Below are 26279 nucleotides of genomic sequence, written 5' to 3'. Positions count from 1 at the left end.
CAAACCCCTAACCCTTAGAATGAACATTAATAATAGCCACACCTGCCTTAGCAAGCACCTTATTGCACCTGGGAGTTAAGAAATGATCCTGTAATTTCATTAATCAAAGATCAAGATCCACATGTTTTATAGAGCTCCCTCAGTTTCACTGGCCAGATTTCCTGTTATCAAGTTTCTGTAGGGACAAATGTGTGCTGTTGTTTAGCTCGGGGCGGGTCAGGATAGACCATTACATCACCATCCAGTATGGCCATCCAGGCCATAGTATTGATAGCAGACACATAAACCCCCCTCTCCCAGCCAGAGAGCTCCACTAACATAACTAGGGTAAACATTTCACTAAGCGTGCACGCGTGCGTGTGTGTGTGTGTGTGTGTGTGCTGTGTTCGGCACATAAGGTCAAAGAAGGGACCTTTTCGGAGCAGATAGCTACACTTTCAAACCTGTCTGTTATTCTTTCTGAAGTGCTGTGTCCTGTGTGAAGTATTTCTCTATTACGTGGGTTTTCATATTATGAGCTGAACAACCTAAATACAATTATAATGATCAACTGATATGGGTTTTTCAATGGCTGGTGCTGATGCTATAATGCTGAAATACACATAATACTTTGTAGTAAAATGAAAACATATGAGACATACACAAAATAAACTGAAATCCAAAGGAAGAAGTGGGAGAAATGTGTCCAATCAGATTTTAAAAGGTGTGCACAGTAATTTTTTTCCTCATTTAAAACGTTTTACTTCTAAAGAGAGAAATAGTAATGTTGAAACATACTATATTATTGAAACAACATGTATAAAATCATGCCCACTCATGTCAGATGAAGAGTTCAGTCATATCATTAACCTTATAAAAGATATTTTAATCTACATGGGGTGGGAGCACCCTCATGGGGACAGCCATGTTAACATCACATGACCAGCTGAATACTACTAACTAAATCACAGCAACTGCCCTGTTTTTGGACATTTTAATTCATGGCTTACATTAATCCTGGTTTACTGTGCACAGTGAATTTCTACTATGGCATTGGTAACTAAAATCTACTGTGTTTGAATGATGCAGCTTCCAGGCCACTAGGTGTCTTAATTAGAGTGCACCTTCAAAGTGAATATCAGATGGAGGTTTTAATGAGTAAAGCGTACCTACCTAAACTAAAATTTCAATGTAAACCTAACTAATAGTGATCTAAATTCAAATGAGAGGTGAACAAGAGAGACCTCCTTACACATAACCAACACCTAAACCTAACCGATAGTGTCCAAAAGCATAACGAGAAATGATAAGCACATTATCTGAAGCAACCAAGTCATGTTGTGTCGCTTCTATTACGCTCTTGTCTCACGTGTCAGCTTGCGTGCTTGACTGGTCTCCAACCGTCTACTTCAGAGTTCAAAGTCCAACACTATATGAGGTGAGCTACAGCGGAAGCTAATCACATTGGAGTGAGTGTGTAAATGTAGGTGATTCTGTAATACAAGCATTAAAATGTATCGTTTTACAAATGATGTGTTATAGTAAAAGTGTTCTGTTCATAACATAGACAGTGTAAAGGGGTTAAAGGGAAAGGAGGAGGCGAGAACCGGCTGCCCTCTCAAGGGCTAATTAGCCTGATTAGGGGCGGGTGTGCGGAATCATGACCAGGCCCCGCCCTCCGCCCTGCCACAGATATGTTTATAAAATCAGAATCAGCCGTCGTAGTGAAAATGAATAAAACGCACCATTGTTTGTGAAGAAATTTCGATTTTGGCACAGAAGAGATTTGTTCATGTTTAATGGTTGACTAACATAATGAAGTTAAGTTAAATATAGGACAATAATTTTACCTAATCCAATTTAATTATGTTGGCTCAATGAAACTGGCTTAATCTGAATGAAAGACATTAAATTACTTGTAAAATCGTTTTTACACTTCAATTAAGAAAGGGTAATAAATTCACAATAGATTTTGGAATTGAAATGGGGCAACTACAACCTCTTTAAATTAGCCAATTGGTATTGGTTATCGGAAAATGGCCAAATATATTGATTTATGTGTGAAAGGTGCTATACAAATAAAATTGACTTGACACGATAAACAATCTTATTTTATCTAATTACACAGTGATGACTCATCGACATTATAGACATTACAGTTTTATCTTCTGTTAATGCTGATCTTCTGTAAAGCTGCTTTGAAACAATGTGTGCTGTGAAAGGCGCTATACAAATAAAATTGACTTTATTGGTCTATCACTATTATAAAGTAAATAGAGTACAACAGTGCCCTCCCACTTTTTTTGTAGTCGACTGGGATTCAGAAGTATTTTTCCCATTCATTTCTTCCATAGACTTTTCATAAAATCATTTATAAAAGAGATCAAGCCATAAACTAAACCAACCAGCTCCCAGGTGAATAACAACATTATAAACTTTGATTTGAAGTAAAAAGGTTTTTGAAAATCAGACAAAAAGAAAATGGTATAAGACTGTGTAGTTACCTATCACAAGGTCACAAACTACAATCACATGAAGCATTGTGAATGACATTATTGAATATAAAACAATGGAAATATATAAAACTATTGAATTTAGGTGTTGATTATAAGGATAGAAAGAACACAGTTTGCATTTATTGTAAAATATTCAGATATATTCAAATATATAAGTAGCTTGAGGGTTCAGGGAGACCGACTAGTTTGCATCATTCACAGAGCGTAATGGGAGTAGAGGGTTGCTTCCAGGCTTGTTTGGCAGGCTTTCTTGGCCGCATTTCTCTAATTGGTGGATCTTTCTCTGCTGGACCACGGATAGTTGTTCACTACACTTCTTGTTCACTACTATGCTATTAAACATGGTTTTTACACAATTAAGTTGAAATAACGTGACTGATGGCTTCAACAGAAGCATATAGTACACCATTGATGAACAACCTAAGATTTCATGGTAGGTCTGTCTTTAAAAGTTTGTAAATGATCTGTAAAAATAATTAGTCTGTGGAAAAAAGAATGGGATTTTTATTCCAGAACCAGACTGTTGCGCTCTGTTGTATAAGAGGAACAGTTAAAATTGGTAAAGAGGATTGCAAAATGTTCTGATCCCACCATCGTTTCCAGTTTTCTCTCTATGGTGCCTAATTTAAAGAGTCAAAAAATGTCAAAACTTGAGTAGATTTTGAATAATTGGCTTGAGAGTTTTCCTGTAGTTCTGTGGCAGTCTCATCCAGACATAATCACTGAAGTCAAACACCTACACTTTGACTCACAGTGGAGTTAAATGAGGATTTACAGCAAGAAAATGTGTCATTATCTCTAATGAGGAAGATCAAAGTCTCCAACGGAGAGCTCTACAAGACGGGATGAAATCAAGGACAATGCTCTTAAATCAAAGTCTCCTGTCTTTTCATTTCTTCCAGTAGAGAGCTCATTCTTTGAGAATCTCAGAATGTCATCTCTCTCTAACTCTCTCTCTCTTTCCTTATCACACTTTCATTGTCTGCAGACAGTTTGGCTTTCCATATTGGGTCAGGCCACAGCGTCGCTCAGTCACTCCCGAGCTGCAACAGGCCGCCTGCCTGTTCAGATAGTGTATCAGTAATCTCCAGCTTTAAGCAGCCTGTGTGAAGCGGTAAGGATTCCCTTGGGCATTGGAGCCGTTCAGGAACACTGCAACAGCCATAAAGGTGTATTAATAGACAGAGATGATGAAGTTGAGTGTTCTTGACTACGGCTGAGTGACTGTCTGATGGACCTTCTACAGTGAGAGGACCTGACGGATAAATACGCACAGATGTTGAGGGTCTGTACAGTGATAACATTAGAATAAGTGAGGTTAAACTGCTGTTGGTCATTTGAAAATTGTTTGAAAAGTATTCCTCTACCAAACATGAAAGTTTTGTTATTTCTATGGCTGTCAATGGATTACAATTTTTAATCGAATTAATTACATGGTGTCCGGATTAATTAATTGCAATTAATCACATATACAAATATTTGCTGAGAAAGCCCCTTATATAACAATAATTCAATATATAAAGATTATACATATTTATATCAATATATAATTATACATAGTTATCTTTAAATATAAAAAAGCGGCTTTAGAATGTAATGTATTGTTTACTACCATATTATTGATCATAAGTCAATCATTGGCATACAGTTCACAGCAATCCATTTCACAAGTGAATTTGTCAATCAGTTGGAGATTTATTATGAGGGCTTGTTTAAGAACCCGTCAATTTACACCTGCGTCAGACATGCTTGTAGCATCTCAGGTGCATTGCATCATAAACATAAAATGTTTAGGTCACTGTGTCAAGTTAAATATAGTTTAATACTCAATCTTTAAACACATCTTGAGATCCCTTAGTTCGCATTTGCGCTCCTTCAAGTGTTTTGAACGCAAGAACATAACGCATGTCTGTGTTGTGGGTTGTTTTCTTCACTGTATAAACTGTTCGTTGCTCATACAGCTGAAATTTCACTTACTGCCCTCTGGAGTAAACAGGTGGTACTACAAGCTTGCATTTCTCAGGAATCTTCCTTATTATGGTGCGATTAATTGCGTTAATTTTTTTAACGCGTTATTTTTTGTCAAATTAATCGCACTGAATTAACGCGTTAAATCGACAGCCCTAGTTATTTCCTAACCCTATGCAGCTCTTAGCATACGTACAATGGCACTTCATAGCAACCATACACGCAGACTAATCTCACTGTTAATTTGGCAACAGTAGGTCGAAAGATTTGCTGCTGCAATCGTTGTGTGCTTAAAGAAATTTGAATCACTGTCCACATCATGTTATTGAATGTATGGGCATGTGAGAGCTCCAGTGTCCAGGTGAAATGCCCACAGAGTGGCGCTAAAAGCGAGTTGTATGTTAAGTTGTAAATTATGTAATACAGTCAACAGAGATGCATATTTTGCTAACTCTACCCATAACCCAAACCCCAACCCTAAGCCGAACTGTTAGTGGAGAAAAAATGTAACACAACCATTTTTACGTGATAGTGATTACTTCCTGGTTCCCTGAGAACCAGTATTACAGAGGTTGCTTACGCAACACGCTATCAGTAGCGCAAGATAGAAATGTGATCATATTTAAACTGATGCAAAAATGTATAAAGGGGGAGTAATTTGGCAGATTGGTGTTGATTTTAAAGTGCATGAACTTTCTGTGACAACATGTCTTTTTCTCATGAGATCATGTTGTACAATCTCACAATAAAAGTAGTCTGCGTGTCTAGTGTGAGGAACAGATTGAAAATGAAGTCCTTATACATCAAACACATACCTGCATCAACGTAACTGAGCACAAAACAGCATTGCCTACAGAAGATTATTTGTGAAGAGCAACTTTAAATTTCACCGTCCTACTATATGGCTTCAGAAGACTTGGATTAGAGTGCATAAGTCGTATAGACTACTTTTACGGTACTTTTAAGGTGCATTTTTGGTGTTTTTCTGTTTCTACTTTTGTGGTCCACAGATAAAAGAACATCATACGGGTTTGAAAAGACATGAGGATGAGTAAATAATTACATTATTTTTAGCCAAACTCTTACTAGAGCTTTTGTCAGTTGAAGTTATAGAATATCTTGTGAAGAGCAGCCAGGATTGAATGTGCACTCAGATTGAGTATTTGAGTTTGTTGATTTAAGTAAGCCTGACTTATTTCCAGATGGATCCTGAGCCTCATTGGACACATTGGACAAAGCTGACCCAAATCTCACTCATGGATGCATGATGACACAGATCAGGAAAAAAGCCATTGATTTTTGGACACTGGATTGGCATTGTGCGCGTGCGTAGTACACCTACGTGCAAGCTTGCGTGTCTCACCATGTGTGTGCTTACATTACTATGCAAGTGATGAAGGAAAACATCAATATTATTGTGATATTTAACAGCATCAGATGGTATAGAGCATGTGGTTTCTGGATGTTCGATGTAAACAAGAAACGGCATGTGTTTTGTTCAGCTGTGCAAAAAACAAGAATGGGCTTAAATGAACAGTCACTACAGAATTCAGCTTAAAATTACAAAAAATCATGATAATCAGGTCTGTTCATGGCTTTCAGTTAAATAATTTGCAATTAAAGGAATATTCCAGGTTCAATAAATGTTACACTTAATCGACAGCATTCGTGGCATAACGTTGATTACTAAAAAAAGAGGAATTTTCATTTGTCCCTCCTTTTCTATAAAATAAATCAATCAATCAAGGTTACAGTGAGGCACTAACAGAAGTGATGATTTTAATTTTGGGGTGAACTACTATCCCTTCAAGTCTTGCTTATTTGTAGACCTATCTTTAAATGCTTTGTCCAGGATGGGTATAGAGTACATTGTAATGAGGGCCCCCAAAATCAATTTGCTCACATATTGTACTTGCATTAAGATCAGACTTGTGTATCTCCTTGCAGTTCACCAGTTGTGTCAAATGACGACATAAGCGTTTCTTTGTGTTCTTCCACCATTTATTAATTCACCAAATACAGTGAAAATGGTATTTTAATATGCAATGATTCATTCTTAGAATGTCATGACATTTTTTGTTGCTTATTTGCTTAATAAAACGAGGTACCATTATTGAAAAGTATTAAGGTTTCATGCACAATAAACCATAGTCAGTTTCTTTAGAATAATGGTACAAAAAAAAAAACAAACAAAAATCAAACAGAAAAATGTCCAAAAACGTGTTATTTGAAGAAATTCGTAAACAGTGCAGTAGATTTCTAATATAGCCATTTTCTAACAGATTCATCAACGAAGCTCAGGTCACAGTTTACGATTTCCACATAACAGTAGATCAACACGGATGTGTGCAAAAACCCCGAGTAACAATCATTCGGTAAGTCTCCCTTTTATTTATTTTTTCTTCTTTTTTTTTTTTTTTTTTGTAAACCAAACTGAATTATCCTCTCGTCTCTGCCAAAAGAATTTCTTGAATTTTAAGACGACATACTAACATATCATTTAAATAAATATTTAGATATAAAAATACAAATATGACTTTTAAAAATTAAAATAAGTGTGCCAGGTTAAGATTCGTGGTGGCACCTCTGTTGGCACCGGAGTAAAAGTTCATGCAAAGAGATGGACACAATGGAAAAAAAGGTGAGGAGGTGATGAAAAGAAAAGAAAAAAGTCAAAATATAAAACTAAGAAAGACGTGTTCATGTTGGGCCAATTACATGAGGGCATAATGCACACTTTTCCTTTGTGCTGTAATGATGATGTGAATCCGTGGCACAGATGCGGTGATGCGCAAAACAATAGATCACCAAACAACGCAAAGACTACGCTTCAACAACTGTGGTTATGTGTATGGTAATAAATACTCATCTTTTTTTAGTTGTTTTGGAAAAAGAACATGATGCAAAAGAGTGAAAGAAAATATTCACAATGCACCATCCGCGTATGAGTATACGAAGACTATAGAAGTTCATTTATCTTTATGGGTGTTCAGTGTCTTTGTGTGTCTACAATGTCTCTAAAAGCAGCAGTCGGATTGAAGTCAACGCTCAAGGCAAATCCATGAAGGTGCCTCTGCCGGTTGATTGTGTGTGTGTGTGTGTGTGTGTGTGTGTGTGTGTGTGTGTGTGTGTGTGTGTGTGTGTGTGTGTGTGTGTGTGTGTGTGTGTTCAGGGGAAGGTCTCTGAGCTAAGATACTGTACAGCAATAATAACAGAGCTTGAGATGCGATTCAGTCATTCGTTGAACTTTTGGAAGATGATTGTTGTGGAATAACAATGACAAGTCCAGCCATTTCTATTCACATGAGCAGAGCCGCAGAGAGCGCAGCCTCAACGCCTTCCTCAAAGCTTTCATTCGGGGGTCGTTTTGTGGAGGATTGCCAGCAAACCACCAAAAAATAAATCTCTCTCATCTCTCCATTCTTTAATTCGCTTTTTTCCCCTTTTGTGAAGTCTCCTCTTAGTTCGCGCGTCGTGCCATCATCATCCCTCCATCTCTTTACAATCTTCTTCACATGCACAACCGACAAGTGCTTCAAATCGGTGACTGCAAAAAATCGGAATGTCTGCAAGGCATCGCTCGTGTTTAAACGCCCGGTGACGATTTGTCGGTCATGCCTTTCAGCACCTCGTCTATTCGGTCGTCCTCGATGACCACTGTGAGGAAGAAGAAGACAGACAGCTTGAGTCAAGACTTCGAACAATGTGTTGTTTATCTGTTGCTTTAGCCAACTATGTAGCCTACAGCGCGTAGTTTGAAACTGCGCATAACTGAATCTGGTTAGAGCGAAGGTTCTAGCGAATTGCGCAAACACCTCAAACAAATAAGGGGCCGTTCACATCGAACACGCTTTGCGTATGTCCGAGCGCGCTGTTGTTCATTTGTTTTTCTATGTAAACACGTGCTGGACGTATTTTCCAGCGCTCTGTTATTTTCGTTACGCTGCGTTGCTTTCTTAGCGCAATAACACGTTCGTCTGAACACCCCCTTAGAATATGATACAAAATATGCGTTTTCAAAACAACGTTTGCTTTTGACAGTCTTTTGTACCCAACATGCTTTGTCCTAAACGAACATACACATAACCCCAATCGGAACAGAACCGTTATCTAACCGGCAGTGTATGATTATCTCTCCATGAACGTGTGTAACATTTTGTAGGACTATTGTAAATGCTCACCTCTCTTCGCTCTGCCGATCTGTCCAAGTTTTGGGGGTCTTTTCGCCTGCGATGCTCCGAAGAACGCGTTGGTGTCCTGCAGCCCACAGCTGAAGGACATTTGACTGACATCGTTGTCCGCTCCGTATCCGCTCATTTTCCCCTCGCCGTAGGGCAGAACCTCGGACATGACTGTAATGAAGGACGGGCACTCAACTTTTTTCCACGGTGGTGATGGATATCCAAAAGTCAGCCAACTTCCAAGCGCGTTCAGGACTGGAGTTCTCGGTGCGTCGTGAAAGAGGGAGAGAGCGGCTGAGTGTACGACTACATCAGCGGTCAGGTGAAGTCTGCTGTAATATACGGGAGATCCCGCGATCATAAAGGAAACCCGCGCGGAACAGTGAAGTCATCCATCCGGGCGGGTGTGTGTATGTGCATATTTATGAGAGAGAGAGAGAGAGAGAGAGAGAGAGAGAGAGAGAGAGAGAGAGAGAGAGAGAGGGATGGGATCTCCAAAAGGTGCAATGGTGTCCCCATCAGGCGTAAACTGAAAATGCCGAGAGGAGACGCATTCACCGCGGTCGCTTCTCTGTATAGCCTACAAGCGTGTTCGGTTTTGGTTTCCAGAGCAGAGCTTTAATGTAGACTACTTTTTTTTGGTTTTCCAAGAAAAAAAATTCTTCTTTTTTCTTCTTTTTAATGGAATAGATTGATTGTTTTTGGTTTATGTTCCAATAAAGTTCACTTAACCTCGTGATTCCTAGCCTTGGCGTAACTATCCTGCTAACTAAATGCTGCTACATCAAGAAACAGGCAAGCCATCGAGAGATTAATGATTTAGTTATAAAATGTAAAGATTGTGCTGCCAAAACAGCACCAACCCGCATCCCAGAATGCTATTCTCCTCACCATCATAAAGAAAGGCAATACTCTAACCAGCCCGTCTGGCACCAACAATCATGCCACTGTCTAAATCACTCAGATCACATTTTTCCCCATTCTGATGGTTGATATGAACTTTAACTGAAGCTCCTGACCCGCATTACACTGCTGCCACACGATTGGCACACGATTAGCTAATCTCATGGATGATTGTTAGACGGGCTGGTTTGAGTATTTTTGTAACTGCTGATCTCCTGGGATATTCTCACACAACAGTCTCTAGAGTTTACCAAGAATGGTGCCAAAAAACAATAAAAACATCCAGTGAGTGGCAATTCTGCGATTGGATACGCTTGTTGATGAGAGAGGTCAACAGAGAATGGCCAGAGTGGTTGGAACTGACAAAGTCTACAGTAACTCAGATAACCGCTCTGTACAATTGAGAAGAGAAGAATATAATCTCAGAATACTACTCTGAGATGCAGGTTGGCACTGTTTTGGCAGCACGAGGGGGACCTACACAATATTAGACAGGTGGTTTTAATGTTGTGGCTGATCGGTGCAAAAAACTTTGGTTACTTTTATAAATCATGTTCTTTTTGTATATAAATAAATAAAACTTGTCATAGATAAACATTTCATCCAAAGACATTTTTTATTTACTTTGCTGCAGGTGTTGAACACAAAGAGCCAATATAAGTGAAAGCTTGTAGGCTATATTTGGAAACATAATGTCAATCGATGTTTCCAAACATACCAGCTTTCACTTATATTGGCTCTTTGCGTTCAACACCTGCAGCAAAAGTAGGCCTAAACAAAACAAAAAAATGTCTTGGGATGAATCAGTTATTACATTTTGAAAATGCATGTAATTAGCCTTTGGCTCCCGGTTCCCGTTAAATGAAGGTTATTACGGTTCTGTTATGACGTTGTTTATTGTTCTAGTTTGCTTTCTCCGAATAGATTCATTTACCATGTATACCGGTAAAATGTCACAGTAACACGACATTGCTGGTGTGGACGCGTCATTATTGCACGTCATTTACAGCGCCGCCTGTCCTCGATTTCCAGATGCTGGAAGTGGTTCGTCACCATGGCCACCTATCGCCTTCCATATGCTTCCTTTGGTTATGTTTGAATGAAAGGTGTGTGAGATTTGTATTAATTATGAAGCGTATCTATCTATCTATCTATCTATCTATCTATCTATCTATCTATCTATCTATCTATCTATCTATCTATCTGTCTGTCTGTCTGTCTGTCTGTCTGTCTGTCTGTCTGTCTGATTCAGCACCACGGACAGCGCTCCTCAGGACACCTAAATTACCAGGTTTTTATTTTCTTAGATTATGTAGCTGCTACCTTGATATTCTACTCTGAAAATATGTTCAAAACATGTGAAATAAACAGCTTTCACTGCATTCCCTGCTGAAAAAAGGATATGTGGATTGTTTTTCTGTGAATCAACTCAAGCATTAGATTGTTTGCATGGCAAGAGTCCTTAGATGACTTAAATTTTTCAAAGCACATTTTCATATTTTAAGTGAACTCCTGTGCAAAAGAGGCAGAAAAATGCTCTGTAGGCTACTGCTCCACTGCCCAAGCAAATTAATTAATGAGAGTAGGGCCATACATGTAAGTGATGTTTTTGAAGGGGAACTGGGCACTGCCTTTTCAAGCTTCAATGTAGTGCTATCCAGACCTCTCTCGGATGCAGGAATGTATTTTACATTAACATGTTTCAATGCTGCTAATGCAAAATGTTAGTTTAAAGGAATTGTTAACCCAAAAAAAGTAAATTCTCTCAACATTGTCTCACCCTAAATACCAGATGTGTATGACTTCTTTCTTCTGCTGAACATAAACATCTTCTAAAAGTTTTTTTAGAAGAATATCTCAGCTCTACGGGTCCTCACAATGCAATTGAATGGGTGCCAAAAATGTTAAGCTCCAAAAAGCACATAAAGGTAGCATTAAAGTAATCCATATGACTCCAGTGGTTAAATTAATATCTTCAGAAGTGATATAAAAGATGTGGGCGAGAAACTCATCAATATTCAAAGGGATAGTTCACCCAAAAATGAAAATTCTCTCATCATTTACTCACCATCATGTCATCCCAGATGTGTATGACTTTCTTCTGCAGAACAAACAAAGATTCTTAGAAGAAAGTCTCAGATCTGCAGGTCCATACAATGCAAGTTGATGGTGATCAGCACTTTAAAGCTCCAAAAAGCCCAGAGAGTCATTTTAAAAGTCAGTTCTCACCTGAACATGACAACACGCTTACATCACGCGAGAGGCTGCGTGTACTCGGTCCTCTCATGGAGGCTCAATGAAAAGTGACAAAGAAAACAATTATACTTAAAAGGACTTAAACATTTATCTGTTTCTCACCCAAATATAATTATAAATACAGTGGTGTGAAAAAGTATTTGCCCTCTTCCTGATTTATTCTATTTTTGTGTTTTTTATACTAAATAGTTTTAGATCTTCAAGTGAGATGTAACATAAAACAAAGGCAACCTGAATAAACACAACATACTGTTTTCAAATATATATGGTTTTTATTGAAGCAAAAAAGTTTTCCAACACCTACATCACCCATGTGAAAAACGAACTGCCCTGTTAAACTTAGCTGGTTGTGCTACCTTTAGCAGCAACAACTGCAGCCAAACACTTCCAATAACTGGAGATCAGTCTTTCACAATGCTGTGGTGGAATTTTGGCCCAGTCTTCTTCACAGAACTGCTTTAGTTCAGCAACATTGGAGGGTTTTCGAGAATGAACTGCCTTTTTAAGATCCTGCCAGAGCATCTCAAGCAGGTTCAAATCAGGTCTTTGACTAAGCCACTCCAAAAACTTTAATTTAGCTATTTGGATCATTGTCTTGCTGCACAATCCCGTTGCACTTGATCTTCATCTCACGGACTGATGACCGGATGTTCTCCTTTAGAATTTTCAGATAGAGAGCAGAATTTATATTTTCCTGAATTATTGCAAGTCACCCTGGCCCTGAAGCAGCAAAGCTTTTTTTAACATGTTATTTTTATATAATGAATCTCACTGAATTAACACATTAAATCGACAGCCCTAATATACACACACACACACACACACACACACACACACACACACACACACACACACACACACACACACACACACACACTCACACACACAGTTGAAGTCAGAAGTTTACATACACCTTAACCAAATACATTTAAACTCAGTTTTTCACAATTCCTGATTTAATCATAGAAAACATTCCCTGTCTTAGGTCAGTTTGGATCACTACTTTATTTTAAGAATGTGATATTTCAGAATAATAGTAGAGAGATTATTTGGCTTTTATTTCTTTAATCACTTTCCCAGTGGGTCAGAAGTTTACATACACTTTGTTAGTATTTGGCAGCATTGCCTTTAAATTGTTTAACTTTTGGGTAGCCTTCCACAATCTTCTTACAATACGTTGCTGGATTTTTGGCCCATTCCTCCAGACAAAACTGGTGTAACAGAGTCAGATTTGTAGGCCTCCTTGCTCGCACATGCTTTTTCAGTTCTGCCCACAAATGTTCTATCAGACTGAGGTCAGCGCTTTGTGATGGCCAAATACCTTGACTTTGTTGTCCTTTAGCCATTTTACCATAATTTTGGAGGTATGCTTGGGGTCTTTTTTTCCAAATTGTTCATTTGGAAGACCCATTTGCGACCAAGCTTTAACTTCCTGGCTGATGTCTTGAGATGTTGCTTCAATGTATCCACATAATTTTCCTTCCTCATGATGCCATCTATTTTGTGAAGTGCACTAGTCCCTCCAGCAAAGCACCCCCACAACATAATGCTGCTACCCCCCATGCTTCACGGTTGGGATGGTGTTCTTCGGCTTGCAAGCCTCACCCTTTTTCCTCCAAACATAACGATGGTCATTATGGCCAAGCAGTTAAATATATGTTTCATCAGACCAGAGGACATTTCTCCAAAAAGGAAGATCTTTTTCCCCATGTGCACTTGCAAACAGTAGTCTTTCAGTTTATGTCGATATAGGACTCATTTTACTGTGGATATAGATACTTGTCTACCTGTTTCCTCCAGCATCTTCACAAGGTATTTTGCTGTTGTTCTGGGATTGATTTGCACTTCACTCCAAACTACAGGAGACAGAATGTGTCTCCTTCCCGAGCTGTATGATGGTTGCATGGTCCCATAGTGTTTATACTTGCATACTATTGTTTGTACAAATGAACATGGTACCTTCAAGCATTTGGAAATTGCTCCCATGGATGAACCGGACTTGTGGAGGTCCACATTTTATTTATTTATTTATTTTTCCTAAGGTCTTGGCTGATTTATTTTGATTTTCCCATGATGTCAAACAAAGGCAATGAGTTTGAAAGTAGGCCTTAAAATACATCCACAGGTACACCTCCAATTGACTCCAATTAGCCTATCAGAAGCTAATTGGCTAATTGCCCTTGACATAATTTTCTGGAATTTTCCAAGCTGCTTAAAGGCACAGTTAACTTAGTGTATGTAAACTTCTAACCCACTGGAATTGTGATATAGTCAATTAAATGTGAAACAATCTGTCTGTAAATAATTGTTGGAAAAATTACTCATATCATGCACAAAGTAGATGTCCTAAAAGACTTGCCAAAACTACAGATGGCTAATATGAATTCTGTGCAGTGGTTAAAAAATGAGGTTTAATGACATCAACCTAGGTGTATGTAAACTTCTGACTTCAACAGTGTGTGTGTGTGTGTGTGTGTGTGTGTGTGTGTGTGTGTGTATATATATATATATACATACAGTACTCTACCTGTAAACATGATTGTCTTTGAGGGAGAACTTCCTTTCTTTCTTTCTTTCTTTCTTGTAGTATGGGTATCAAGTGATGGACTGTGCAATCACAGAAGTGGGCTATGTGTAAGTGTCCTCTGAGAGAGGTGTTTGTGATCACAGTGGCCTCTGCTGACTCATGCAGTGCAATTGCTGACTCACTCTCTACAAAGCAGAATAAAAAAACACCAAATTACAAGAATCTGAGTCTAAAGAGAAATTGAGAGCAAAAATGTGATGCAGATGATTGCACCATTTTGAGAGATATAGTGTAAATGTAAGAATGGTAACAGAATATGCAGTATATGTTTACTTGGGAGCTGTTTTCATATGGAGCTAATTATACTTTCTAACTCCTAATTCAACCCTTAAGCCTCAAAGACATTGTACATTATACAGTCCTCATGGGGATTGTTGACTCATTCCCACAATCTGGGCAATACAGGTTTTACAATCCTTGTGGGGTACAATCCTTGACGCACACACATACTGTACACACCTTTCCTCTGTAATTTGTGAATCACAAAACACTAAAGCAGGAACACTATACAGAGAGCTTGCTTCGGCCTGCAGCACAGAGATAGGTTGCTGTTGTCATCACTGGAGATGCTCAGCAGGAGATGCGTATGCAGGTGAGGAACAGGCGATCCGCATGTCGCACACAGCTGGCACAAAGATCCTCTCAATGCTCATTACAGCTGCACGGCTGGGAAAACGTCATAGTTTTTCACTCAATGTCAAATGAACATTCTCTGACCTTTTGTGCTTCTGTCACACAGTATTGTGTTCTATTGTTGTGTAACTATTGTCTATCGTTTAGAGCAGCCAATGGCTACGCTTTTTTATTTCATGCGGTTTCCAATATCATGACTCTGCAGATTTCACTTGCAAAAATGGACCATATTATTACCATGTTTTTTTTTTTTTTTAAACAGGATACTATGATAATACCATGGTTTTGGACTCAACAAAAATGGTAGAATAATATATGGTCAAAAGTATATGGGACACCCCCTTCTTATTAACAGATTCTAGTCATTTCTGTGAGGACAAATCTTGAAGGAATAGTTTACCCAAAAATCAAAATACTCTCATAATTTACTTACCCTCATACCATCCCAGGTGGTTCTTAGATTATACACTTATACCTTTTTTCTGCTGTACACAAACAAAGATTTTTAGAAAAATATCTCAGCTCTGTTGGTACATTCAAATCAAGTAAATGGATGCCAGAACTTTGAAGCTCCAAAAAGCACAAATGCAGCATAAACTTTTTCCATAAGACTCCAGTAGTTAAATCCATACCTTCAAAGGCGATGATGATATAGGTGTGGGTGAAAAACAGATCAACATTTAAGTCCTTTTTTTATATAAACCCTTCTCAGGTGGTGATATGCACAAAGAATGTAAATCGCCAAAAACAAAAGACGACGATGACTGTGGAAGTAAAAGTGAACATTTATTGTATAAAAAGGACTTATTGATCTGTTTCTCACGCACACCTATCATAGTGCTTCTGAAGACATGGATTCAACTATAACAGTTTGGGGAAGGTTTTTGACACCACCATTATGTATTTACCATCTAAAAACAAAACAAAAAAGATTGTTTTTCAGTGCTAACTTGAGTGTGATACAGATCAAAGTTACTATCTGATGGTTCTGGCTCATTACTACTTATTTCATTTTTGGAAGGGTATTCTGATTAGTTTTTGTCTTAGCAGTGAAAAAGTTTCTATCCAGCTTTTTTCACCTAAACTCATGCTTGGGTCCTCATTGGTAAATTGATCCTCCATTGTATTCAGATCTTCAATGTGTGTAAAAATTGTTAACGAAAGCTCCCTTAGGAATAAAGGGCAAGGAGACAAGCTTTTGTTAAATGTGATGGAGAACAGTGAGATGATTAATGCTGAACAGGATTTGTTTTTTATTCTTCGGTAGTGCAAGTGAGGTAATGATTAATGCTAATAAATGTCCTTAAATGTTTCGGAGTCTGACGCCTCTTTGCTCTCTAGCGGTATATTTAACCATTACAAGCATTGTTGGAAAATGCAGCCTCATCAGAAATCACTGGACAGAGTTCAACTCGACCTTGGCGAAGGCTTATTTTCCAAGTATTCATTCTGCATCTCATTTACCTATAGGCCAATTAAGATAAAAGACAAGTTTGTTGTAAGAAAAGGGAGGGTGGTTGTCAGTTATTTTGTTACAGAGGTTATGTGCAACAAGATCAAAGCAACCATTGCAGTGGAACGAAGGATTATTTGTTGACACACATCTCTCCAGCTAAAGAATTATGACCTCCCTCCATGTCATTTGTCAGTCAGTAGCTTTCCATTCAGATGGCTTTCATAAACGCTATTGTGAAGCTGATTTTTAATGATAGCACAATCTTGTCAAGAAATACCTACAATGAGCTACAGTATGAGGCTATGAAGATGGTAGGCTGTATCATGGTTCTGTACAAGGCATAATTGTAAAAAAAAAAAATAATTATTTACAAAGTTGTGGTGAAGTACTTGAAACTGATCACCATGAAACATTTACATTGATCATAGTATAAATAATGGGGGGGTTGTACTTGCTTGTTTTGATTATTGGGGGAGAGGGGGCAATGGCATGTTCAGGCGAGAAGTCAAAAGCGTGCACTTTGTATAGAATGCCATGCAAGGTTTCGGTCATTTCAAACAGAAATACAGTGCTGGACGGAAGCAATGATTTAAAGTTAAAAACATTTTAATTATTTAATCATTTGTTTCTTACAGCAACCTAATGATTTGCTTCAGAAGACATTCATTGATCGACTGGAGTCATTACTTTTATGCTTTTGGACCGCCAAACAGCCAGCAGAATGATGGCATCCATTTACATGCATTGTTTGGACAAACTGAGCAGAAATCTGCTTATAAAAAGGGATGGCATAAAAGTAAATCATGAGAGAATTCTCATTTTTGGGTGAACTAACTTTTTAAGACACTTAATTTACATGTAAAGCAACATGGAAATTTTGTTAAATTATATAATATTTTAACATTTTCTTTTGACAAAATTATTACTCCCAACTCCACCACTAACCCCACCCGATTTTCAAATTGTTTTTGCTTCGAATCAAATGTTGTGATTCATTTCTAAACTGGTCAATTTGCTTAAAGGGGAAGAACTATTGGTTGTAGAATTTTCTGAAAGAATTTGAGAAAAATACACTCAGAACCCAAAGTGTTTATTGGCCAAAAAGATTCCAAAAACTTGAAGGAAAAGAAACCAAAAACATGTTACATAAACCCAGTGCTTTCACTCAAATTAAGGCACTACACTTGTGAAATTTCTTGTTGCATCTGTTATTATGTGTTTTTGATAACAGAACATCAGTTTGACCAGTACAACAGCAGAAACCAGAAAAACACAGCTCCTTACAGTGTATAAGCCACCTGCTGATCTCACAAAATCATTTTACACACAAAACAACCACCTCAACTCATTTAAACAGACTAACCATTTGATACATTCCATAAAAAGGAAGTCAAAGAAACTATGAATATTCCATTCATATACTCAGCTCATGAGGCTTATTAGTGTGGACAGAGTCACAGTTAGATTGAACCAGACTTCTGTCACATCTTTAACCTAACCAAAACAAAAAAAAACACTGCAATAATTTACTTTCATGTTGTTCCAAACCCATCTGACTTTCATTCATTCATGGAACACACATTGAGATGTTAAGCACCTATTTCCATACAATGAAAGTTAAATGGTGACTGACTGCTTTCATTCTGCCAAATATCTCACAACTAAGTGAGGGTGAGTAAATAATGACAGAATATACATTTTTGGGTGAACTCTCTCTTTAAATGTCTTTTGCAACTATTTCCAGTTAGCCTTCACAATCCTGCAGTTTTTAAGTTTGAGAGTCAAGCAAGTGCATATTAGGATCAATTGTTTGCTTATTTCCAGGTATCCAGCTTACTGCAGGTTTGAAAGTTTACAAAACTATTTGGAAGTTTAAGACTGTTTCTACAAGATGTTATAGATCAGCCATAATGGTCTAAATCCAACCGTGTCCATTTATGTACCATTAAATCATCTCTTTGCCCAAGTAAACTGTTTGAAACTTGCTTTGAAGTTCTCTGATAGGCTTGGAACTGAGGTTCATTACATCTTATTAGATATTCAGGCCTGGTATAAAGGCACCACTCGACTGATGTGCTGTCTGCAGATGGGGCAGTTGGGTTGTGGCAAGGCCTGATAGCAGCGATAACAGCAGCACACATGTCCACAGTCCAGCAATACGCAGCTTCTGGGATTACTCAGGCATATAACACATGCGTTCTCTGTATCATTCACTTCATTTTCCTCCACACCTCTTTCTCCTGCACCCATCAACTCAAACTCCCTCCTCATCTTCTCCTGTTCCCACCGCAGCTTCAGGTGTCGGTAGTATCTGTGGCCTGCCCACAGCATCACGGCCATGCCCGTCAAGGCGCAAACACATGCCAGCACTCTCCACACCTCCGCCTGGCCTTCCTGCTCCAGTCGCAGGGTCTCAAAGTCCTCTGTGCTCAGGAAGTATTCTGAGCCGTCAGTGGGTGGACGGAGTTTCGGGAGGCGGTCCGTGTCCAGGATGAGCTCACCCACAGCGGTCAGAGATGCTCCCACCTTCAGCATCTCCTCTGTTTCCAGTTGACCTTTGGGCTTCTCTCCACTCAGGTACTGACCAATCAAGTCCGTGAAGCCGTAACTGGCCTGGTGGAACTTCTCATGGACGATTTCCATCTTGGGACCAGTGGCCTCCAGGGGGCAAAGCACACGTACAAATGCTTTGTTTACACCAAGCAGGTTAAAGGGCACAGCATTCACACGCTGGTGAAGGATACGTTCACTGTCTGTCCTAAAGGATGAGGAGGACAATTGTGTGTTTTTTTTTTTTTTGAGACTTTGAGACATAGCATGTAAGATTCAAGTACATACAGCCATGGCCAAAAGTACTGGCAGTGACATATATTTAGCGTTTTGCAAAGTTTGCTGCTTCAGAATTTGTAGATTATTTTTTCACATGTTTCAATGGTATACTGGAAAACAATGATAAGCGTTTCATAAGTTTTAAAGGCTTTTATTGGCAAAAACACTCAAATTATGCAAAGAGTCAATATTTACAGTGTTGACCCTTGTTCTTCATAACTGCTCTGAATGCTAAAAATCAGCTTCTGGGCCAAATCCTGACTGATGGCGATCCATTCTTGCCTTAGTGCTTGTCTGATGTTAGCTGGTCAGTGAAATTTGGGTTTTTGTGATTAAATAATTTTTTTTTGCCAATGAAGCCTTTTGCAATTATTTAAAATGCATCTGATCACTCTGCACAATAATCTAGAAACAATGTGAATCAACACCACAACAACTGAAGCAGAAAACTTTGCGAAACAAAATGTATGTCACTGCCAATACTTTTGGCCACGGCTGTACAGTGGTCTGAATTTTTAAGACACTTAAGCCACACTTAAAAATGTAGAAATGTCATGGCATTAGATAACAAAATATCAAACCAAGCACACTTTTCAAGCCAAATATTTCACAAAAAGAAAACAATAGAACAATAGATTTTCAAACAATTAAATAAAAAGATTTTTGGTTACAATGAGGCATGTACAATGGAAGTGAATGGGTCCAATCTAATATACTCATGGTTTCAAAAGAATAGACACAAGAATGTAAACTGTATGAGTGCTAACATGATTTTATTTTGATAAAATCATTAACTAACCTTTCCTGTGTAAAGTTGTATAAAATTTCACAACTTTTTCAAAACACATTTTTTTTTTAACTTTAAAGCTAAAATAATACATGAATTGTAACAAAATAATTAAAGTTAGATGGGAGTGTTTTTATAAAATTATCAGCTTCACATTTCTGCCCTTAAAGGGATAGTTCACCTCAAAATGAAAGTTCTTACATTATTTATTCACCCTCATTCTTTCTTCTGCAGAACACAAATATTTCAGCTCTGTAGGTCCATAAAATGAAAGTTGATGGTGATCAGCACTTTAAAGCTCTAAAAAGCACAGATAATCATAGTAAAAGTAATCCATACGACTCGTGGTTAAATCAATCTCTTCAGAAGTGACATGATAGGTGTGGGTGAGAAACAGATAAAATGTAAGCCCTTTTTTACTATAAATTCTCCTCTCTGCTCTGTCAATCTCCGATTTCACTTTCACATTTTTCTTCTTGTGTTTTTGATGATTCACATTCTTCATGCATATCGCCATCTACTAGGAAGGGAGAAGAATTTCTAGCAAAAAAGGACTTAATATTGATCTGTCATATGGATTACTTTTATACTTTTTTGGAGCTTCGAAATTGTGGCATCCTTTCACTTGCTTTGTAAAGACCTACAGAGCTGAAATATTTGTGTTCTGCAAAAGAATGAATGAGGGTGAGTAAATGATGTAAGAATTTTCATTTTTGGGTGAACTATCTCTTTAAACCTTCCAAAAACTGGACCCATTTACCTCAATTTTACTTTTTATAAAGAAAAGGAGGGACGAGTTAAAATTATTTTTGGTTGTAAACAACATTATGACCCAAATTGTCAATTAAGCTTAACTTGTATTGAACCCAGAATATTCCTTTAACATCCACTAAAAATTACCTTGGTACCAGTTACAAGGAAATGTAGGAAAGTTAAAAGGAAAAAGTTATGTTAGTTCTGAGAAAAAGTCCAGCATTATTTGTTTGTAGATGCCATAGATATCTTGTTATTTCAATACTTAAGTGTGGCTTAAGTACCAAAATACTTTTTGGGGCAACTGTATAATTATAATCATAAAGGACCAGGTCTTACCAAGTGCGTGCCAAACTGTTCCACACCAGTTTATGTTCCCGAAGGAGTAGTTTCTGGATGACACCAACACTTCCTTCCTGAAACTGACTCCTTAAAGGTTCCCCTATAGGCTGCACAGTACCTTGAGAGGGAGTAAGAAAATGAAAACAAGAAAATAAAAAGTGAAAGAGATAATCAGAGGAATGCACAAGAGATCAAGTCTAACTTTAATTAAAACTAATATTCCACAGATCATTTTGAGACGTTTCATGGTGTAGTATGAAGATTACCCTCGAGGACCACATACTGTAGACACTTCCCCGGAGTGGCATTCAAAAGATCTGCTAGCTTCTCATCCAGTGGTAGTTGTGGAGCTTCCTAAGATAAAAAACAAACACCTTTTCTCTTTGAATACTACTAATTATTTTGCAGATCCTGAAATTTTCCCTCATTCACTTAGTATCTAGACATTTAGCAGACTGCACTTGTTAGTGCTATTTGCAGAGACAATTAGTGTCTTGTTAAGTGTCTTAGGGACTGAACCCATGACTTTTGTGTTACTAATCTAGAGCCTAGTCTAACACCAATAGTTTAGAATGATCAATATGGGTACCAAGCTAAATACTAGAAAGCTTTGCAATAACTAGAGCACATTTTTCCATTAAGGTGGTTCTAAAGCTTAAAAGTGTTGAATCTCTCTTGTAAAGCAGGGGACACATAAAGGTCACTCACATTAAGCTTGTCCACAGTTTTGCATTTCTTCCTGTAAATGTAGAAAAAGAGACCAGAGAGAGCCACACTCGAACCCAAACACACAGCCTCCAGTGTCCGGATGGGGAAATCCTCCATCTTCCACCTGTCTACACTTGTGAGCACAGAATGAGATCATTTAATTTACATTCATTCAAGTGCACTTTTTGAAATCCAAAGCAACTTGATAATAAGAATAATAAAATACATCATATAAGCAGAATATTTACTGATGGAACACGAACATCTCAATATGTTTTTCAAGGGTAGTCCTTTCCAGACTAACATCACATAGGAAATACACTTATCTAATGCTAATGGATTTTGATTAAGGACACTTTTACTACGAAATGACTGGTTTCTTGTAGTTTGACAGGTGACACACAACGTGTCCACTGAATCAATATTTTAAGACCAAAATATATATGAATGCATCAAGGAAAGTGCTTATTGTAGAACCTGTACTAGTTGCATTTTATTTTTCGCTTTTATTTACAGGTTTGCCTTCATTAGTTCATTATAAAGATCCTACAATGTAACGAATGCATTTTAAAAGTACCAACATTCCATGTAGTATCTTAATTTATGCGAGAATAAAAGCTGTATTCATGAATTATACAAATAATTATAGAATGCTGTTTAGTTTTAGATGGAGTACAGCCTGTCACACCGGATAAGATGTCAAACTATTTCGTGTCAGCTACTCATTTAATAAACCGAAACAACAGCAGCAGCAATAAAAACCAGTCAAATTTAGTAAAATTTGAGACCCATATGACCTTTATAGAATTTAACCTAATATACTCGCCACTGTCACACATCTACATGATACTAATAAAGGTTAAAGTTTCATTTGAAACAATATAATTGAAGAGCACAATGTCACCTTTAACACTTCGCGGATCCTCCAGCGGTGTTGTTTTGGTCACGTGGTACAAAAAAGCGCGAAGGCCCTTTTTTTGCTTGCTGTGAATTTTGCCTGATTGGACTCAGATCGAATGCCATGAAAACACCCTTCGCGATTTAACTTGTTCATTTTAAGATATATTTTAGTATAATTTTTTTACTCCTTAATTTCACTCGCATGCATGTAGGCCGTGAGAGTTAATAAAAACAATGTTTTTTGCTTTTTTTTTTAAATCCGAGATTACGAAGCTAAATTCATTCTCTCTCTCTAGAGGATGGTCTCATTTCATAATCACATTCATATTTCAAAGGATCATTGTAATGTAGGTGGAAAAGAATAAGAATCAAGTTTTTCAACTTTTTGTAGTGAATGCAAACGTTTATACACATTCTACTTGAGACAACAGGTAAAACATTGCCAGTTGTTTCATTCTATTTCCTTTTTTTCTCAATTTACATTAACATTATAATCAATGTTTACATATTACAAAATCAGAAAGTTGGGTGTTATATGTGTTTCTCTCTCTCCCTCTCGTTACAATTCAATGGGCTTCACTGGCATGACTGTATACTGTACAATATTGCCAAAGCTGTTAATTATTGTAACAGTGAAACAAACTTTCCAATGTGGCGTAGAACAGTATTTATTCAAATAAACATAAGTCATATTTGGCTGCCATCCTGCAGCATTTCTCATTCTCTCCCAATAAGAGGGGAAGTCTATTATCATAACTGTAATTCTGGAATTAAGGAAGACTTCTGTATTTTTCTGAATAATTCCTAATGTCTTTATATTTTGTACATTGAATCAGGAAATGCAGCTTATCCTCAACTGCTCCTTGATCACAGTGAGAGCACAGTCTCTCCGCTTTATAGAGCATTGTTCGTCTGTGCTGATCCACCTCAATGGCCAGCTTGTGCTCACAGTTTGTACTTTGTCAGAGTTTTCCATTCTTTTTGGTTAGTTTCTATGTTAACTACAGTAGGTTGCCACAGAATATGTTCTTTTAAGGGCCAGATAAGTTTCAAGTTTGCTTTGGAATTTGGTGAGTTCTATTAATGCATTTTTCTTTTTCTTTAGTCATAATTTGGTTTGGGTTTGATTGTCTGAGGTTGTTTTGTTTTGGTGGGGTAACAGATTTAAAAATAAATAAGTAGGGTGAGGCAGGCTTCTATCAGAGCTCATCTTTTGGCGGTTCAGGGCTTTCTGACAAATGGGGATGGAGTCACTTGTTCTGATGTGTTTCAAGAAATGTATGGCTAATTTGTGGATGTTTAAGAGTGGGGGATACTGGCCTAATTTAGTGCTTTTCTCTGCACCTGAAGTATGCGTTTACAAAACTCTGTATGCAGAATTTCAATTGGATGCTGCCTTTCTTCTTCTCCTCCCTCTTTTCTTTATTCCAATTTTTGTTTGGACATTGTGCATGTTGTGAATCGAAAAATCCCCACTCAGATTATTGATTCTTTCCACTGTCCCTCACAGCCAGTTGGTGTTTGGCATCGCTCCTAGACAACCAATCAAATGCAAATTACACAGACAAGTGCCTGAGCTTGTCAAACAGATGAGGAACAAACTGAGTAGCACAGATATTTGAAATTGCGGTATACGTGCAATTTCACAATTGTAAAATAATAATAGTAGTAATAATTTCAGGATCTTCCAGAGCCCCTCACATGCCAAGGCCCTATGTACTCAAGTCACCCCCCACTTACAACGCCCCAGTGTGTGTGTGGTACCATCCCTAAATTCCACACCGAGCATCATGAGTTGTATACCGTTCTTTAAATATACTTGAACTTCCATAATTATGAAAAACTACAATCAGCATGGAAAATTCAGACCAGAAGACGACCAAGAAATTCCTCATAAAAAGACCAATTTTATAGGCTGTCTAGGACAAGGGGTTCATTAAAGGTACCACACACACATGGATGCTCAAACAAACTGTTCTATAAAAATTGGTATGTAATATGGACATCAGAAAAATTTAAACCATGTTTACTGTTGATTATTTTATCTTTTGGATTGTTTGATTTTTCTGTGTAGATGTTGTGTTTGGTTCCAATTTGAGCAGTCTTTGTCAGAGAGATAATTCAACTGTTCCTCACTTTGTCTGGATGTGCACGGAAATTATATATATATATTTCTATGGGTCCTGACCTATAGAAAGACAATAGCTCATGTAAGGCTGAATGGTTGACCTTCTAACTCCTAAAATTATCCTAATTCCAACTCTAAACCCTTCAGGATCCTTGCGCTCCTGTTACAACTATACATAGAGGGTCTCAATCTCCACATTGATGGAAATAAAGCTTTAGGATTGTAAAACATTTTAAATATTATGAAACAAAATTAAGAAGAATCTTATTTCTAAGATTCTTCACTACTTCTAGGTCAGTAATTAAATATGCAGATTTGTGATATTGACCATGTAAACTCCTTTGTAAAGGTCTGGGCCCAGGTGTAAGAAATCCCTTAAAGGGATAGTTAATCCAAAAATGAAAATTTGCATAATTTACTCACCCTCATGCCATCCCAGATGTGTTTGACTTTCTTTCTTCTGCGGAACACAAAGATTTTTAGAAGAATATCTCAGCTCTATACAATGCAAGTGAATGGTGTCCAAAAAGCAAAAAAAAATGCAGCATAAAAATACCTGCGAGCTTGAAATCATGTATAATGTCAAGATACTGCAATGAATAAACACTGTGGGATTGCAAATTTGAGTGGCACTATAAGATCAGGTGGTCCACTGTCTTTCACATAACATCATATGAAAAAGTTTAAGGTGTTTGATATAGTTAATCTCACAGAATCACTAGTCTACCAATGGCTGCATCCTGTTTGTCCACTAGACAGAGAGTGTATGTGAATGAAGACATGTTTCTCATGCTAACTAGGTCTATCCCCTTTTTGTTTGTGATGGTTCTTGATGGTTCAGTCCCATTATTTGGTTACTGTACGTTCACACCAGAAGCGGCAAGAGCGTCAAAATTCGCTCTGGCTGCCCTGCCTTCGACGCTCGAGAACGCTCTGACGTAGTTGAAATAGGCGGCAACGTTTGTTCAGAATGCTTTGTTTTGTGAACTATATTTAAAGGGGCCGCAATTTAAACATCCAGACATGTCGACCATTTACTTTTTGCCGACCTATCACAAGTAGCGTATATTCTCATGGACTCTTTAAAATGTGAAAATAAAAAATCGATCGATGGCAGAAAGTAATTAAAAGTATAGTTGTTTGTTATCAAAATAAAATACATTTGTAATAATAACTGTGGTCTTGGTTGTTTTATCCCTGCAAGCAAACAGGGAGAGATCATATATTACTGGGAAACCCGCCACGGCAATAATTCGTTTCTCCTCCATTTTATCTTCGGAACGAATGTTTGGTGGGAACCAAAGTTTACACGGTTGTGTTCTCTAGACTTCGCTAGAGCGGAGCACTTCTATA

The 26279-nt window shown here is 37.7% G+C and overlaps 3 protein-coding genes across 5 annotated transcripts in view; all 3 read right to left on the bottom strand.

Moving 5' to 3' along the window:
• Positions 1 to 4137: 4137 nt before the first annotated feature.
• The window catches only part of capn10 (calpain 10), a 139720-nt gene continuing 117578 nt past the window's right edge, over positions 4138 to 26279 (bottom strand). Inside the window, exon 14 of the transcript XR_007970784.1 lies at positions 4138 to 4229. The gene's annotated coding sequence lies outside the window, so the exon portion shown is untranslated. The remainder of the gene's footprint in view (positions 4230 to 26279) is intronic.
• On the bottom strand, positions 6454 to 9045 carry LOC127645525 (calcium/calmodulin-dependent protein kinase II inhibitor 2-like). The gene is made up of 2 exons (XM_052129174.1): positions 8645 to 9045; positions 6454 to 8120 (listed from the first exon to the last, which is right to left on the bottom strand). Exons 1-2 carry the CDS (start codon positions 9003 to 9005, stop codon positions 8050 to 8052), a joined length of 432 nt encoding a protein of 143 aa, XP_051985134.1. The 5' UTR covers positions 9006 to 9045; the 3' UTR covers positions 6454 to 8049.
• Positions 17557 to 25826, bottom strand: mul1a (mitochondrial E3 ubiquitin protein ligase 1a). Of its 3 annotated transcripts, none has more exons than XM_052129169.1 (5): positions 25350 to 25826; positions 21899 to 22031; positions 21457 to 21544; positions 21188 to 21308; positions 17557 to 19237 (listed from the first exon to the last, which is right to left on the bottom strand). In XM_052129169.1, exons 2-5 carry the CDS (start codon positions 22013 to 22015, stop codon positions 18520 to 18522), a joined length of 1044 nt encoding a protein of 347 aa, XP_051985129.1. In that variant the 5' UTR covers positions 22016 to 22031; positions 25350 to 25826; the 3' UTR covers positions 17557 to 18519. The 3 variants fall into 3 exon arrangements, with proteins under 3 accessions (XP_051985129.1, XP_051985128.1, XP_051985127.1); XM_052129168.1 differs by lacking the exon at positions 25350 to 25826 and adding an exon at positions 22803 to 22846; XM_052129167.1 differs by lacking the exon at positions 25350 to 25826 and adding an exon at positions 22803 to 22840 and having other exon boundaries at positions 21899 to 22026.

The sequence above is a fragment of the Xyrauchen texanus genome, chromosome 6, assembly GCF_025860055.1.
Source record: "Xyrauchen texanus isolate HMW12.3.18 chromosome 6, RBS_HiC_50CHRs, whole genome shotgun sequence".
In the NCBI taxonomy this organism is placed as follows: Eukaryota; Metazoa; Chordata; class Actinopteri; order Cypriniformes; family Catostomidae; genus Xyrauchen; species Xyrauchen texanus.
This window is presented reverse-complemented; position numbering and strand designations above follow the sequence as displayed.